Source organism: Astyanax mexicanus, chromosome 12, assembly GCF_023375975.1.
Source record: "Astyanax mexicanus isolate ESR-SI-001 chromosome 12, AstMex3_surface, whole genome shotgun sequence".
In the NCBI taxonomy this organism is placed as follows: Eukaryota; Metazoa; Chordata; class Actinopteri; order Characiformes; family Acestrorhamphidae; genus Astyanax; species Astyanax mexicanus.
In genome coordinates, this window is record NC_064419.1 from 27985136 (window position 1) to 27998634 (window position 13499).

At 35.4% G+C, this 13499-nt stretch overlaps 1 protein-coding gene across 1 annotated transcript in view; it reads left to right on the top strand.

Moving 5' to 3' along the window:
- adgrd2 (adhesion G protein-coupled receptor D2) overlaps window positions 1-10530 on the top strand; it is a 33660-nt gene extending 23130 nt beyond the window's left edge. Inside the window, exons 22-27 of the mRNA XM_049485856.1 lie at window positions 2371-2412; window positions 2775-2828; window positions 3035-3182; window positions 6228-6286; window positions 6385-6415; window positions 7214-10530. Coding sequence (XP_049341813.1) covers window positions 2371-2412; window positions 2775-2828; window positions 3035-3182; window positions 6228-6286; window positions 6385-6415; window positions 7214-7221 — 342 coding nt within the window. The 3' untranslated portion in view covers window positions 7222-10530. The remainder of the gene's footprint in view (window positions 1-2370; window positions 2413-2774; window positions 2829-3034; window positions 3183-6227; window positions 6287-6384; window positions 6416-7213) is intronic.
- Window positions 10531-13499: the final 2969 nt, after the last annotated feature.

Consider the following 13499-nt stretch of genomic DNA (forward strand, 5'->3'; position numbering starts at 1 on the left):
GAGAGAGAGAGAGAGAGAGAGGAAAAGAACAGCTGGACCTCTGAGGATGACCCTCGCTAGATTTGCTCATTAATCCCCTGATAAAACTCATAACTCAAATAAATTCGTTTTTTTTAAGAAAAACTCTGCTTTTCCTCCTTCTTTTTCTTCCTCATCCCTCTTCCTTCCTCCTCAGCCCTCTTTCTCTCTCTCTTTCACTCTCTCTCACACAGCGAGTCTGGCCGTTGATTGACCCCGCACAGGGCTTGTTAATTTAGATTTACAGCGTGTGTGTAGAGGGGAGAGATAGAGAGAGGGGCGAGAGATACAGAGGGAGTAGGAGGCTCCTGAGTTGGTTCCGAGTTTGGAAGGAAGCCATGCTGATACAGTTAGCCGCCCCTAATCTATCACTGCTGTAGCGTGCAGTGACAGCTGCTCTGGGGGCAGTGAAGATGGCTTTGGATCTGGGAATAAAGAAGAAATTGTTGTAGCTTCTTTGAAATAATAATAACAGCAAAAAAGGGTAATTTTCTGGATGAAGCACTGAATGGCTGTGCAGCTCAAGCGGTTCCCAGGCAATTTCTAGGCTGTTTATAAGTGGTTTTAGTAGTGTTGATAATGGGTTGTCAGGTGGTCACTATGATGTTCCTAAGTGGTTGCTGTGGTATCCTTTGTGGTTATCATGATGTTGCTAAGTGGTTGCTGTGCAATTTCAGGCAAATGCTGTAATGTTGTTATGTGGCTCCTATGTTATCCAAGGTGGCTGATATGGTGTTGCTAGGCAGTTGCTTGTATCCTATATAGTTACTATCTTGTTGCTTGTTGCTATCTTTGACAGCTGCTCATGGGCTGTGAAGATGAGCTTTGAATAAAGGAAGAAAGAAGAAGCTGTTTTAGTTTCCTTAAAATAATAATAATAAAATGTTGCTGCCCAATGAAAAACAAGTATCTCCATTTTTTGTAATTTTTTTCGTTTACTAAATTTAACACACAAACAGTTCCTTTGTCAATATTTCTTGATGAGACCACAAGAAATCTGAAATGAACTCTTTTTACATTGACTTCCATTTAAAGTTAAGGTTATATCTCTCTCCTGTACATTTGTTGGTTTGGGGCTATATATTTTCCATTGGAAAGTGCCAAAAAGAATATAAGAATGTGTTCATGTGTGAAAGTGTTTTTGGCTGAGTGCTTTGGCTCTAAGAATCTGATCTGATTGATTATAACTGCATTAAATAAATGTCATGTTATTGCATTTCTGAGTAAAATACTGATTGTTAGAGAATTTTCAACAAATTGTCAAAACCTCTACATTAATTACGTGATAAAATGTAATCAAAGTCAATTAGAGTTGGTTTGATGGTATATTTTGATTTTCAGAGAATCATGTTTACAGTGGTGGGATATGGAACCAAGGGCTCTTTATTAAAAATACACACATCTTTTGAGTTTTAGATGTAATTTTGAAATGTTTGAATTAGAGATGACCCAAAGTTTGGGGGACAGTCGGCAGTTATCCTTAAACACGATCAGCTGATTGCCGATACCAACTGAGGGTTAAGCCAAATCAGTATACACAGAAGGCAAACCTGGTAACTGTGCAAAATTTTGGCCAAATCTTAACAAAAAACACTGTAGCTATAGGTAAAGGGATTTACTCACTCAAATAAACAGTTTAAAATAAATTGTGTGTACACACCACTTTTTATTTAATGTGTTTTCTTTCTTTTTAAGTTTTTTTTTACAATGTAAATTTAGCTTTGATATCAGATCTGCACACTCAGTGTCTTCATGAGGTAGAGTCACCTGGAATAGTTTTCTGGAGGTGCTGGACAGTAGTTGCTGCTTCAGCTTATCCCAATTCACCTCAAATCACCCATCTCAGATGGGTTTAGATCAGGGGATCTGAAACACTTTTTGTTTACTAGCTAATTCCATGTGTTCCTTAATTGGTTTGATGCATTTAATATTAATATATAATGTAGAAATAAAATAAAGAAAGAAATAATGAAAATCATAAAATGAGAAGAGTCCTAATTTTGCACTCGTACTATATGTTTAGATTAATGAAGACTCATTTGTTTACTTTATGCTAAAACCCACACAAAGGGGTGGAGGGGCTAACATCAGCTCATATTTCTGAATAAATATTAAAGTAATCATTATTTCTTGACTTCACTGACATTTGTAATACATTTCATAGAGCAACATTTCTTCTGAAGGCTAAGCCCCGAGTCTCTCGGCAACTTAGGCACACCGCTGGGGTTGTTAAACAATGTCCCAGGACTTAAGCAGTTCAATCACAAATATGTAATGACTTTTTGTTATTGGAAATCATATTGGTGTAATTGCCATTTAACCTTTATGTATTACTATTGTGTTTTTCTACAGGGGTTGTACATATTTCTGGTATATGCTGTTTACAACAGTGAGGTAAGGAATACTTTATATACCAATGACACATCAATGTTTTACTGTGCAGTGGTTCCCAATCCTGGTCCTGGAGAACTTTTATTGGTTTCCTGCACATTTTAGTTATTAGTGGTTTCCTAAGATATATATGATAAAATAAACAATGTTATTATTTTTTTTATTTATTTATTTATTTTTTTTTTACTGAAGCTTGTTTGTAAGTGGATTACAGACAGAAACATCACTGGAACATAATTCAGGTCTGAAAGGGTTCTGTAACTACAATGTGCAGGACAAGGGTCCTCTTGGACCAGGGTGGGACCCAGTGATGCAGACCTACATAAAAAACATCAGTTTTGACTAAATCTACTATTCTCCAACAGGTGCAGAACGCCATAAAGAGAGTACAAGAGAAGAGGAAAGCACTGTCTTTCACGGTAAGCAAATAAAACACAAAAGCATCTGTATAGACAACCTTTGTTAACGTATGACTAAACACCCAACTAAACAGAACTTTGGCAACACTTCTTTCTGGTTGGTTTAGAGATTAAATAGATTCTGATTAGCATTACGGTAGCACACACAGGTCATACTGCCTTTCTCTTTTTTACTTTGCTGGTGTCATTTTTGTCTGATTTTATAGAACTGCTCCCAGCCAATCAGCTTCTTGCCATCACAGAAGACTCCTGGTGCATCATGGGTGGACAGCTTGCAGACTTCTTCCAGTCCAGAGAGCAGTAGCACCAGTCATGTTACCAACTCCACATCCAGCTCGCTCATCTTTAAGAACGGTGTGTTTGAATGTGCAGGGGAATGGGAAAACAGTGGTGAAAAAACCCCGAGACCTCCTTGTAGTTATTTAATTTCCATTTAAAAACTCAAAAAAATGATCTGGAAATTGCAGGTTCAAATTCTGTTTATGTAGCTTGCCATCGGCTACCGGAGCCCTGAGAGAGCACAATTGGCCTTGCTCTTTCTCTGGGTGGGTAGATGGCTATCTCTCCCCACATCACTACAAAGGGTGATGTTGATACATTAGCAGCAGTTGGAAAAGAGGCCGTGGATGACTTCACATGTATTGGAGGAAGCATGTGTTAGTACTTACCCTCCTGGTGTGTTGGGGAATCACTAGTGATGGGGGGTGGAGTTATAATGAGTGGGTTGGGTAATTAGCCTTGTAAATTGGGGAGAAAATAAAATATTTATACTAATTATATATATTAAAAACTCAAAGATATAAGGTATAGGTTAATTCTATTATATAAGGAAGAAGAAGAAGGTGAAAAACATGAGTTTCCAAAAAAGGAGTCCTAAAATGAATTCAAAGGTGAAGAGAAAATTGGAACTGTAATAAAGTCAAAATTTTGGACACACCTTATTAGTTTTTCTTTATTTTCTACTTTATAAGTTAATATTAAGGACATTAAACATGAAATTAAGTATTACACAACAAAAGTGTTTGTCCTCCACAATCTGCTGACCTAAACCCAACTGAGATGGTGATTTGAGATGAGCTAGAGCTTCACAGTGTGAAGGAAAAGCACCTATTTTTCAGCACCTCCAGGAATTCCTTCAAAACATTAAAAAAAACTACTTAAAACTACTCCGGTGACTCTACCCCCTGAAGATACTGAGATTAAAATAGCAAGAGTGTGCAGATCTGTCCTCAGACCTAAATGTGGATACTTATAAAAATCTAAAGTATAAAACATATTCTAGTTTGTTTAAAACTTTTTGTTTACAAAAAAATCTGCATTTGTTAGCGTTAATGTCTTCAATATTAAATTTACAATGTAAAAAAAATCATAAAAAAGAAAGGTAACACATTGAATGAGAAGAGGTGTATCCAAACTTTTGACTCGTACTGCAAATCAGACAAACATTTAAACTTTCATCTCTAAAAGATAGCAGAGAATATCAAGCTCCACTTTTGCATTAGATCTGCAAATACCTTCATGGGTTTATGTCCATCCTTCCAGTGTGAGAAGGCTAAAGTGGCATCTGTTCTCAGAACAATGGATTGACATCCCCAGACCACCAATCCAGAGCTCTGTCATTGATTGTGTCTGGAATTACTTAGATGGTGAGAAACAGAAATCACCTCCGGACTTTTAAAACTGAACTTGGAGATGTAAAAGATCTTCCTGAAAAGAATGGAAGCTGTAATACACTGTAAAAATCTTCAACATAAAAAATATTAGTGACCCATAGCATGTACTTTTTTTGTCTAATTTAATTTATATTGAGAGATACATATTTTAGGTTTAGCTGAGAACTCAAACTAGAATTTCATCCAACTAAAAACAATTTAAAAAAAATAAGGAAAAGGCCACACAAGTGGTGAGGTGTTATTTTGTGATGAGGTTGACACTGGCCAGCCAGTTCATGCACTGCTACAAATCCCTGTTAACCAATCATTTTTTAAAGTAAATTCTTGCAGTTAATAACTATTAAATGCTGTTGTAATATGATTGTTGTTGTAATACTATTTAATATTCTCTTGTAAAGTTGTAGAATGCAGTGCATCTTGGGATGCCCTATGAAAGCAACTCCCAGCTGCATAAAGAACCATAAAATTTTGGGGAAAAAAACATATCTATGACATACAAAAGTTTTACCTAATTATAGACTTTAAAAAGTAAATAATACGATTGAATCAATACATTTAAAGAAACAATTTACATTAATGTTGTCTGGATAGAGTTCATTTCTTAAGTAAATATTACCTAATTTAAGCTAATTACGTTTAAACATTTCTTAGACCGTTACACAAAGTCCTAAGTTCTACATCTTTCCTATTGGCCTCTGACATCTGGGAGAGTGCAGAGTATGACTTAATGCTGACTGAGAACTGCAATGCAGTAACTCGGCATTGTCTCTGCTGCCAGTATTTTACTGTTTTTTTACTCTCTTTTTCCTCACTGAATAACTATAATTTTAAAATGCTTTATTGGCAACTTTTTGTCATTATGTTTTAAATTATTTAGTTTTTAAGTTACTTTAAAATCTAGTACAGTGTGGCAGAGTGTCATGAACTATCAGCAACTGTCTAGAATTGAGTGCTCCATTCCGCTGCTCATTGAGCTCCATTGGCTACCAGTTGATGCTCGCATCAAATTCAAAGCTCTTACAATCGCCTACAAGGTGATGACGGAACAGGCTCCTTCCTACCTGCACTCGCTCCTGAAGGCTTACGCTACCTCCCGGCCGCTGCGCTCCTCCAATGAACGTCGCCTCGCTTTGCCAAACAAACATTCACACAAAGCAATCCAGACTGTTCTCATACAGTGTTCCCCAATGGTGGAACAAACTACCTTCCACTACCAGATCAGGAGAATCTCTCACTATCTTTAAGAAACTCCTGAAGACAGAGCTCTTCAAAGAGCACTTACTCTCTTAACACCTCAAACACACTAACTACTTCTAACCTCATTTCCTTCTTCCCCTCCTTCACTCCTCTATCCTATTATTCCCATTTGACCTCCTTTTATCCCTATCCAAAGATGTTTTACCTTTAAACTCATTTTACATTGTACTTGACTATTGTAAGTCGCTTTGGACAAAAGCGTCTGCCAAATGTAATGTAATGTAATGTAATGTAATGAGTGTACGAACAGATACACCAGGTAAAAATATAAGCCACTCTGTCAGAAATTACACCTTTAATGCAGGAGGCCCCACACATCAGTTTCTATGGGACTGGATAACTGGTTCCTGTCCTGTGACGTTTAACATTTCTGCATGTTTTCTGATCTGTTCCCGAGACTTACAGTGTGCTTGACATTTTAAAAAGTTATGGGGATCTTTTTTGTGACCTCATTTTTTTTTCTCCTCAGAAAGTTTTGGAAACGACAGTTTAGTGAGCTTCTCATTTAAACCAGCTGCTGGAAATCAGGTAAACAGTGAAATTCAGGTTCTACTTTTGTGCTGTTTACATTCCTTAACCCAGAGATTTTATTTCTGTTCACTTTATGGTCATTATCTTTCCCTCAGGTGGTTCAGCTGATGGCCTTCAAACCCTCAGGTAAGCCTTGCTTAACCTTTTCATGTTTGGGTCTTACAGTGATGTAGAAGCTGCTTTGGAACTAAAACCCATTTAATATAGCAAAGTTGTGTTAAGGCCTCAACTCTAGATGGCGCTGTTATTACTCACACTGAAGTGAGAGTCCTTGAACGATCCCTTCAAGGCCACTCCTGAGTGTATAATAGAGAGTTCAGTGCATGAGGGTAATCTCAGCAGCTTGAGTCTCACATTTGGTTTGTTAAAATCTTTTCAATGGATACTTCTTTAAATTTGAACCCAGCTTGTAAAAAAAAAATTAAAAGGGGAATTTACATAATATCAAAATAAATTACTTATTTTCTTAACATGATACACAAAATAATAAGTGAAAATTTGACATATCTAATTACCTTCCAAAAATTTTTTTTTTAGCACTGTTTGCAGATTTTTGGCAGTTTTTTAAAAGAAGTAACAGAGCTGACAATAAGGACAGACATAAAGTATAGTAAAAACTAAAATGACATGTTCCTCAGAAATGTATTATTTTATTCAGTTTAATTTATATCTTGTTAATTGAGTAAGCACATAAAAACTAAAAAGTAGTGTTATTTTTTACATTTTTGGAAGACTTAAGTTGAGTGTTTGACTATGGAGACCACGGCAGTTAAGCATGTGTCAAGTTGTAGTCATTTAGTGATTTGTGCCAGAAACATGGGCATGTCTGAAATTTACTGAAATAAAATTACTAAAATGTATATTACTGATTAAACAGCAGTGTTTTAACCATTGATTATAATCCTTTTTCTCTTCCTGTTTCAGCCTGTTGAAGAGAGGACACTAGTGTGAAGTACATGTGCTCATGACCTACCCTGGGGCGATGGCATAACTCATGCCAGCACACACACACACACACACACACACACACACACACACACACACACACACTTACCAGAGCAGCTGGAGAAGAGTCTGCCTCCCCCACACACCTTTGCATTCCCAGGCTAACAGTGAGACGGTGCTGGTGCTCTTGGGAGAGCCAGCGTCTGTGTGATAATGTGAGAAACTGCCCAGTAAGCGAGTGAGCTGAGCTTACTGTCTGACTGTGAGCTTTACAGCATTCTGTCTTTTTCTTTTCATTCTATTATATAAAGTCACTTTTTCAAATATCTGGAATCACAGCTATTAATAATACAAATCTTAATTCATTTATAGAAGATGCAGTATATAGACAGTATGTACACTTATAGGAGCTTTTATGATATCCCATTTTAAATCCATAAACATAGGCATTAATATGGATCCCTTTTGCAAATTTAATGCAGTATGTACTTTACTTTAAATAAATACAAATAAAAACAGTACAGTAGTATTTTTTAAATGTCCTGTTAATAAATAAACTAGAAATCTAAAATACAACCTAAAGGCTAGTTTATAAGATGTTATTAATATTAAAATAAAAGATGCTTGTGTTAAATGTGATCCCAAATGTTTGAATGGTAGCTTTGTGGCAGGTCTCATCACATCACGTTACATTTTGACCAGACAGCCTTTTGCTGTTGCTGAGTAGAGTTACCTGTGGATGTGGTTGAATAATTAATGTAGATACAGTTTACAGCTAATTCTGTGCTGAAAGTTCAGAACAATGGAAAACCTATCAATCTGCCACCTATCAACACTTCTGATTATTTCTGCCACTCAAAACCCTCTAAAATATAAAGAAAAATACAGGAGAAGGAAAGACCTTATGGTTTTCTGACTGTTACATATAAGCAATGTCATTTTAAAGCATTTTAGCTGGTTTATTTATCATGAAATTCTGATACAGTATAAAGAACAACTGCCAGTAGTACAAAAGAAAAAAAATGAATACAAGAGTTTTTTTTGTTTTGTTTTTTTTACATGACTGCAACAATATTTTCAAAAAGACACGCTCCAGTATTAGTTAGCCTATAAAATGGGCTGAGACTAACATGTAAATGAGAGCAAGAATAGGCACTTTTGGAATAAGCAAGGTGTAGTCAAGTGTAGCCTTACACAAGCTGCCTTGTGTTTCTGGTACCAGTAGTTGTCTCTAAACAATCAAAAAGAAGTGTTCTGGCATGTTGTGTTAAAAAAATAATGGAGATGATGTTTATATATTCTCCAGACTGTAAATTATATGTGCGTTTCTTTTCCACGCCGGAAATGATGATCATTAATTACACTGACAGTAATGGAAATCACTGTAAATAAAACTGATACAAAAACTCAGGAGCACTGGCCTGATTTTACATGATCTAAATTATTAGTAATTCAGAGATTTATCATTACCCACACAAAAGAGAAAATTACCCCAGGATCCCCTGAGAAACTAATCATGTCTGGATAGGGCTTAAGGCAACAACCCCTAGGTTACCAATCTTGTAAAAACAATTATGAAGCAATAATGATTTTTTTAAAGGGGTAGGGTGGGTTGTTGTACGAAATGTTTAATTACTCTTATTAAGACTGAAAGCTTGATATTTTTAAACTTTTAAATTAAAAACTAAAGGTGGACATGGTCTGGATTAAAAATAATGGGAGATTCATTTATACAAATACAGAGTTAAACGTCCATTACTTGTGCTGACCTTAAGCCACAGCCATCTATAACTGGTCATCCTCTGGAATCTAACTCTGTTTTTTATTCTCTGTAGGTTGTTATCCCCCTTATCACTCATTGCAACTATTCTAGTCAGTTTAATTCTGTAAGCTGGTGTAACAGAACTAGCTTTAGTATTCTCCTCCAAGTGTGATAAGCTGTTCAATGTTCAAAGATCTTAAAGTTGCAATTGGCTGGTTTCATGTAGTGCTGGGCGGTATGCATATCACAGTATTTTGCAAGATTCTGACGGTTTTACGGTATACGCGGTATACGGTGTTATTATTTATTTATACTTTTTTGCACAACTGGGTTTAAATATACATTTGTGACTTACTGTACTGCTAGGAGTACATGGGTTCACTTCTTCCCACAGAATTACACAATATATGAAGAAATCAGACTTCATAAGCAGAAAAACAGCTGAACAGACCTTATAAAGAAATACACTAACAACTTTAACATGGCTTCCTATACAGAACTAAATATATTAAACACTATAAAACACTATATTCCATAAACACTATAAATGGTCCTAAAATACTTAAAATGTAAGTATTCAAAGATATATTTTTAAAAAACTTTATTGCTAAAACATAAGTTTATCAGTATACAGTGTGTTATTATTGAAGCCATTGTAGGCATTATTTAAGTATTTAAGCAGCTGTTTATCAGTTTCTCACAATTAAATTAATTTAGTTCAGTGGGCATTGATACTATCCTTCACTATGAATATATTTAAACAGGGCTATAGTTACTGATATTTTAAGCAGCAGAAGCTGCAGGAGTTCTGTTTCTGAGTTTCTCCAGGCAAGACGGAGCGTGAGGCATGAGAAAAAGGCATACCGGTTCTGAATACCCATCCGCTATACAGTATGAACCGGTATACTGCTCAGCACTAGTTTCATGCTAGCCTCCAGCATCCCATCACTAGTAGCAAAACTGTGTTGTAATTAGAGGGAAAAAAATGTATCCTAAAATTGATTTATAACGCCACAATAGTGTGACTCGTACCAGTAATGAAGTTTTCTTATTTAAGCTGTATATCTCAAAATCTTACCCCCCTTAAATGAATATTAGTCATAAATTAATTAAAGTGCTTAGCCATATAGCAGATGTTGTGAATGGGGGAGTATAAACTGAATTTTAAATGGCCTAATATCTATTGTGCCTCACAGGGCCGAGACACACACTCTGTCTTTGTGCGCTTGCGAAAGGATGGCAACACGTGTGAATGTTTTGTGACCTTCACATAGCCTTTCTATAGAAATCCACTGGAGAGTCTCTTAGAGGCGGCCTGGAGGACGCGCCTTTCTCCTCCTGCACTCAAACAAACACAGCCATTCAAAATAAGATTGCTTTTTTTAGACACACGCGCACACCGTTTTCCCTTTCACTGCTGTCAAGTCGGCAGCACCCACTTTGGAAATAATTTCAGAAACATGATTGTTTTGATTTATTTCTTTATTATTTATTCACATTTCGATAAGAAATAAAGCACTTTGCAGTCTTATAATGTGGTCAAAGCACAATTTTTTTCGTCTTTTTTTTTTTCCTTTTAGCGTAAATGAAGTATCTCAGTATTATAAGATAAGATATTACCTCTGGAATTATTTAAATAAATACTATATCTGTATTCAGGGAATACAGCAGTTCGTAGGCTGACCTTCTGAACAGCTCTAAATAAACAGCTCCTGACGCCTAAACAACGCTGATGTTGATGGACAGTGTTAAACTACAGAAAAGTCACAGTTAAACAATCCTCCATAGAAAAGCACGATGCATATGGTCAGGAAAATATTAGTGCACATTTTGTGGCACGTTACAACATATAAATACATGATTTTCAAAGTGAAGACGCACTAGAATTCCCAAAAGTCCAATTCAGGAAGAGTGCCACATACTGTACACTGAGGATCGTAAAGCAGCTCCATGTCTGTAGCAGTGGGAATTGATTACTGTTGATTTAGATGACATCACTCAATACACAATCCAACCCCACAACCATACCATACATCCCACTGAGTGGGACTTTAAATGACAATGAAATAACTTTTCATCATTTGGGGAAATTTCAGTTTTATCATTTTTAAAATGGAAAACAAAATGAGAACTCTGGCAACTTAGTCTCTTTACTTACATAAACATAAAAAGTCAAAACCATTTAATATTGTTGTGCTTTGCCTTTTTGTTGTTTTAAAAATGTGAGACATAAAAAATAAGTTTAGTAAACAAATAAGTGGTCTCATGTAACTGGAACAAAGCCTGCTGGTCCTTTTCTAAAAATAGAATTCATTCATTTCTCGTCAGTTCATCTGATTATGTTAGGCTACAAAGCATCAGAGGTGAAAATACTGAGGTAATTATACCTTTTTAGTGAAGGCAAAGGTTACTTTGCATAATTTGTACCTTTATACTCACATTTTGGTACTTTTTATTTGACTTGTATTTTGACTTCTCTGATTTTCTGTTTCTTTCTCTCATGCTAATCATGTCCCTTAATTCCATTTTTCTTGTAAAATGAAATAACCCACAAGTTATGTTCATTTTATATTTTTCTGTGGGACTAATGCTGCTGATTCATCCTGCCCCAAATATCTCTCTGTGACACATAAAAAGAAAGCTTGAGTATTACTGATGTAAACATTTAGTTTTATTTTTAACTTATATATTTTTGTATATATTGATTTACTTAAAAAATAGTGGAAACTTACTCTTGCTAATTCTTATGAACTAATTCGATTTTTTTTACTGTCCAAAGCCATCAGTAAACCTGCCCTCGGGGCAGCATATTTATAATGTAATATTTCATGGGCTGTATCTTGGAGGCTTAAACATTTCACATCAACAATATTATGCAGACTATTTAAATAAATAAATTTAGTTCTGTTTAAAGCGACAGTCTGTAGGTTTTGGGGATTTAGAGACCTTGCTGGTCAGAATTTGGAATTAGACAGATCATATGGTAGAGTGTTTTTAATGCAGGTTAACATAAATACAGAGAAATTACATCCAAAATATTCTGTCCCCTCCCAACTCAGGAACACTAGCGATTGCAGTTTAAAATAACAGAAAAAGGGACTGCTACTTTCATACTAAAATATAGTTTTGATTTAACACTGCCTGTACTTTTCCACCCCTGTAGAACCTTAGAACTTATTTCAGATGAGCAAAAGCTGCCTCGTGAAGAAATGTCAGTGGCTGGAACATAATGTAAAGTTATTGGCGGAAAAGCAGAAGAGTGTAATAGATAGAAAAGAGCATTCGCTATAAAACACTGAAACAGATCTTTAAGATCAAGAGAGCATTGATCCAACCACCCTGATCCAGCTGAACCCTGCATGCTTGGTGTTTCTGTTATTTTGTCCATCCAGTGTACATTTTTTAAGGAATCTTAAAAGAGAAGCTTAACATGCACATAGTTTGAATTGTTTGTATTTAATTTCTGTGTCACTAAAGCCTACTTGGATTTGTGTGGGTTTACGCACCAAAAATGTTCATTATTTACTGTTATATGTCAAGTTCCCTATTTAACTTTAAATTTATTGTGTTAATAATATGTCCTGAGCTCAGATCAGGTTCTTAAAGAATGTGAGAAAAAATCCATATTAATGGATGTGTGGATCCTTTTGAACAGCCAGGAACAAAACTACACCCTACTTCATATGGTTCTTTAACACTGCCATAATGAGAATACAGCTGAAATACAGCTCTGGAAAAAAAATAAGAGACCACTTAAAATTATGAGTTTATCATTATTACTTTGATTTTACCAAATTGAAAACCTATGGAATAAAATCTAGAGGAAGATGGATGATCAAAAGCCATCAAACCAAGCTGAGCTGCTTGCATTTTTGCACCAAGAGTGGCATAAAAGTATCCAAAAGCAGTGTGTAAGACTGCCAGGGTGTAATAAACCAGGGTTATTCCACCAAATATTGATTTCTGAACTCTTAAAACTTATTTATTATTTATTAATATTTGAGGTCTGAAAGCTCTGCATATTTTTTATTATTTCAGCCATTTCTCATTTTCTACAAATAAATGCTCTAAGTGACAATATTTTTATTTGGAATTTGGGAGAAATGTTGTCTGTAGTTTATAGAATAAAACAACAATGTTCAATTTACTCAAATATATACCTATAAATAGCAAAATGAGAGAAACTGATTGAGAAACTAAAGTGGTCTCTTATTTTTTTCCAGTGCTGTACATACTTTATTCTTCACCTACTGATGTGTGTATAGAGTCACAGTTATTGATACATTGGTTCATTACATGACTGGCGTAAATACTGTTCACTGTTATTCATGTGAACAAACATTTAAAAAATAACAAAATAGACGATAACATAATTATCAAAAATGATTGCAGTCATGTCCATGTATTGGACAATAAGTTGATAATGTAATTATCGTGACAGGCCTAGTTTTGATTCTTTCAGGAATTAAGAGCGGTTCTTCTGTTTTATCACTCGACCATTTG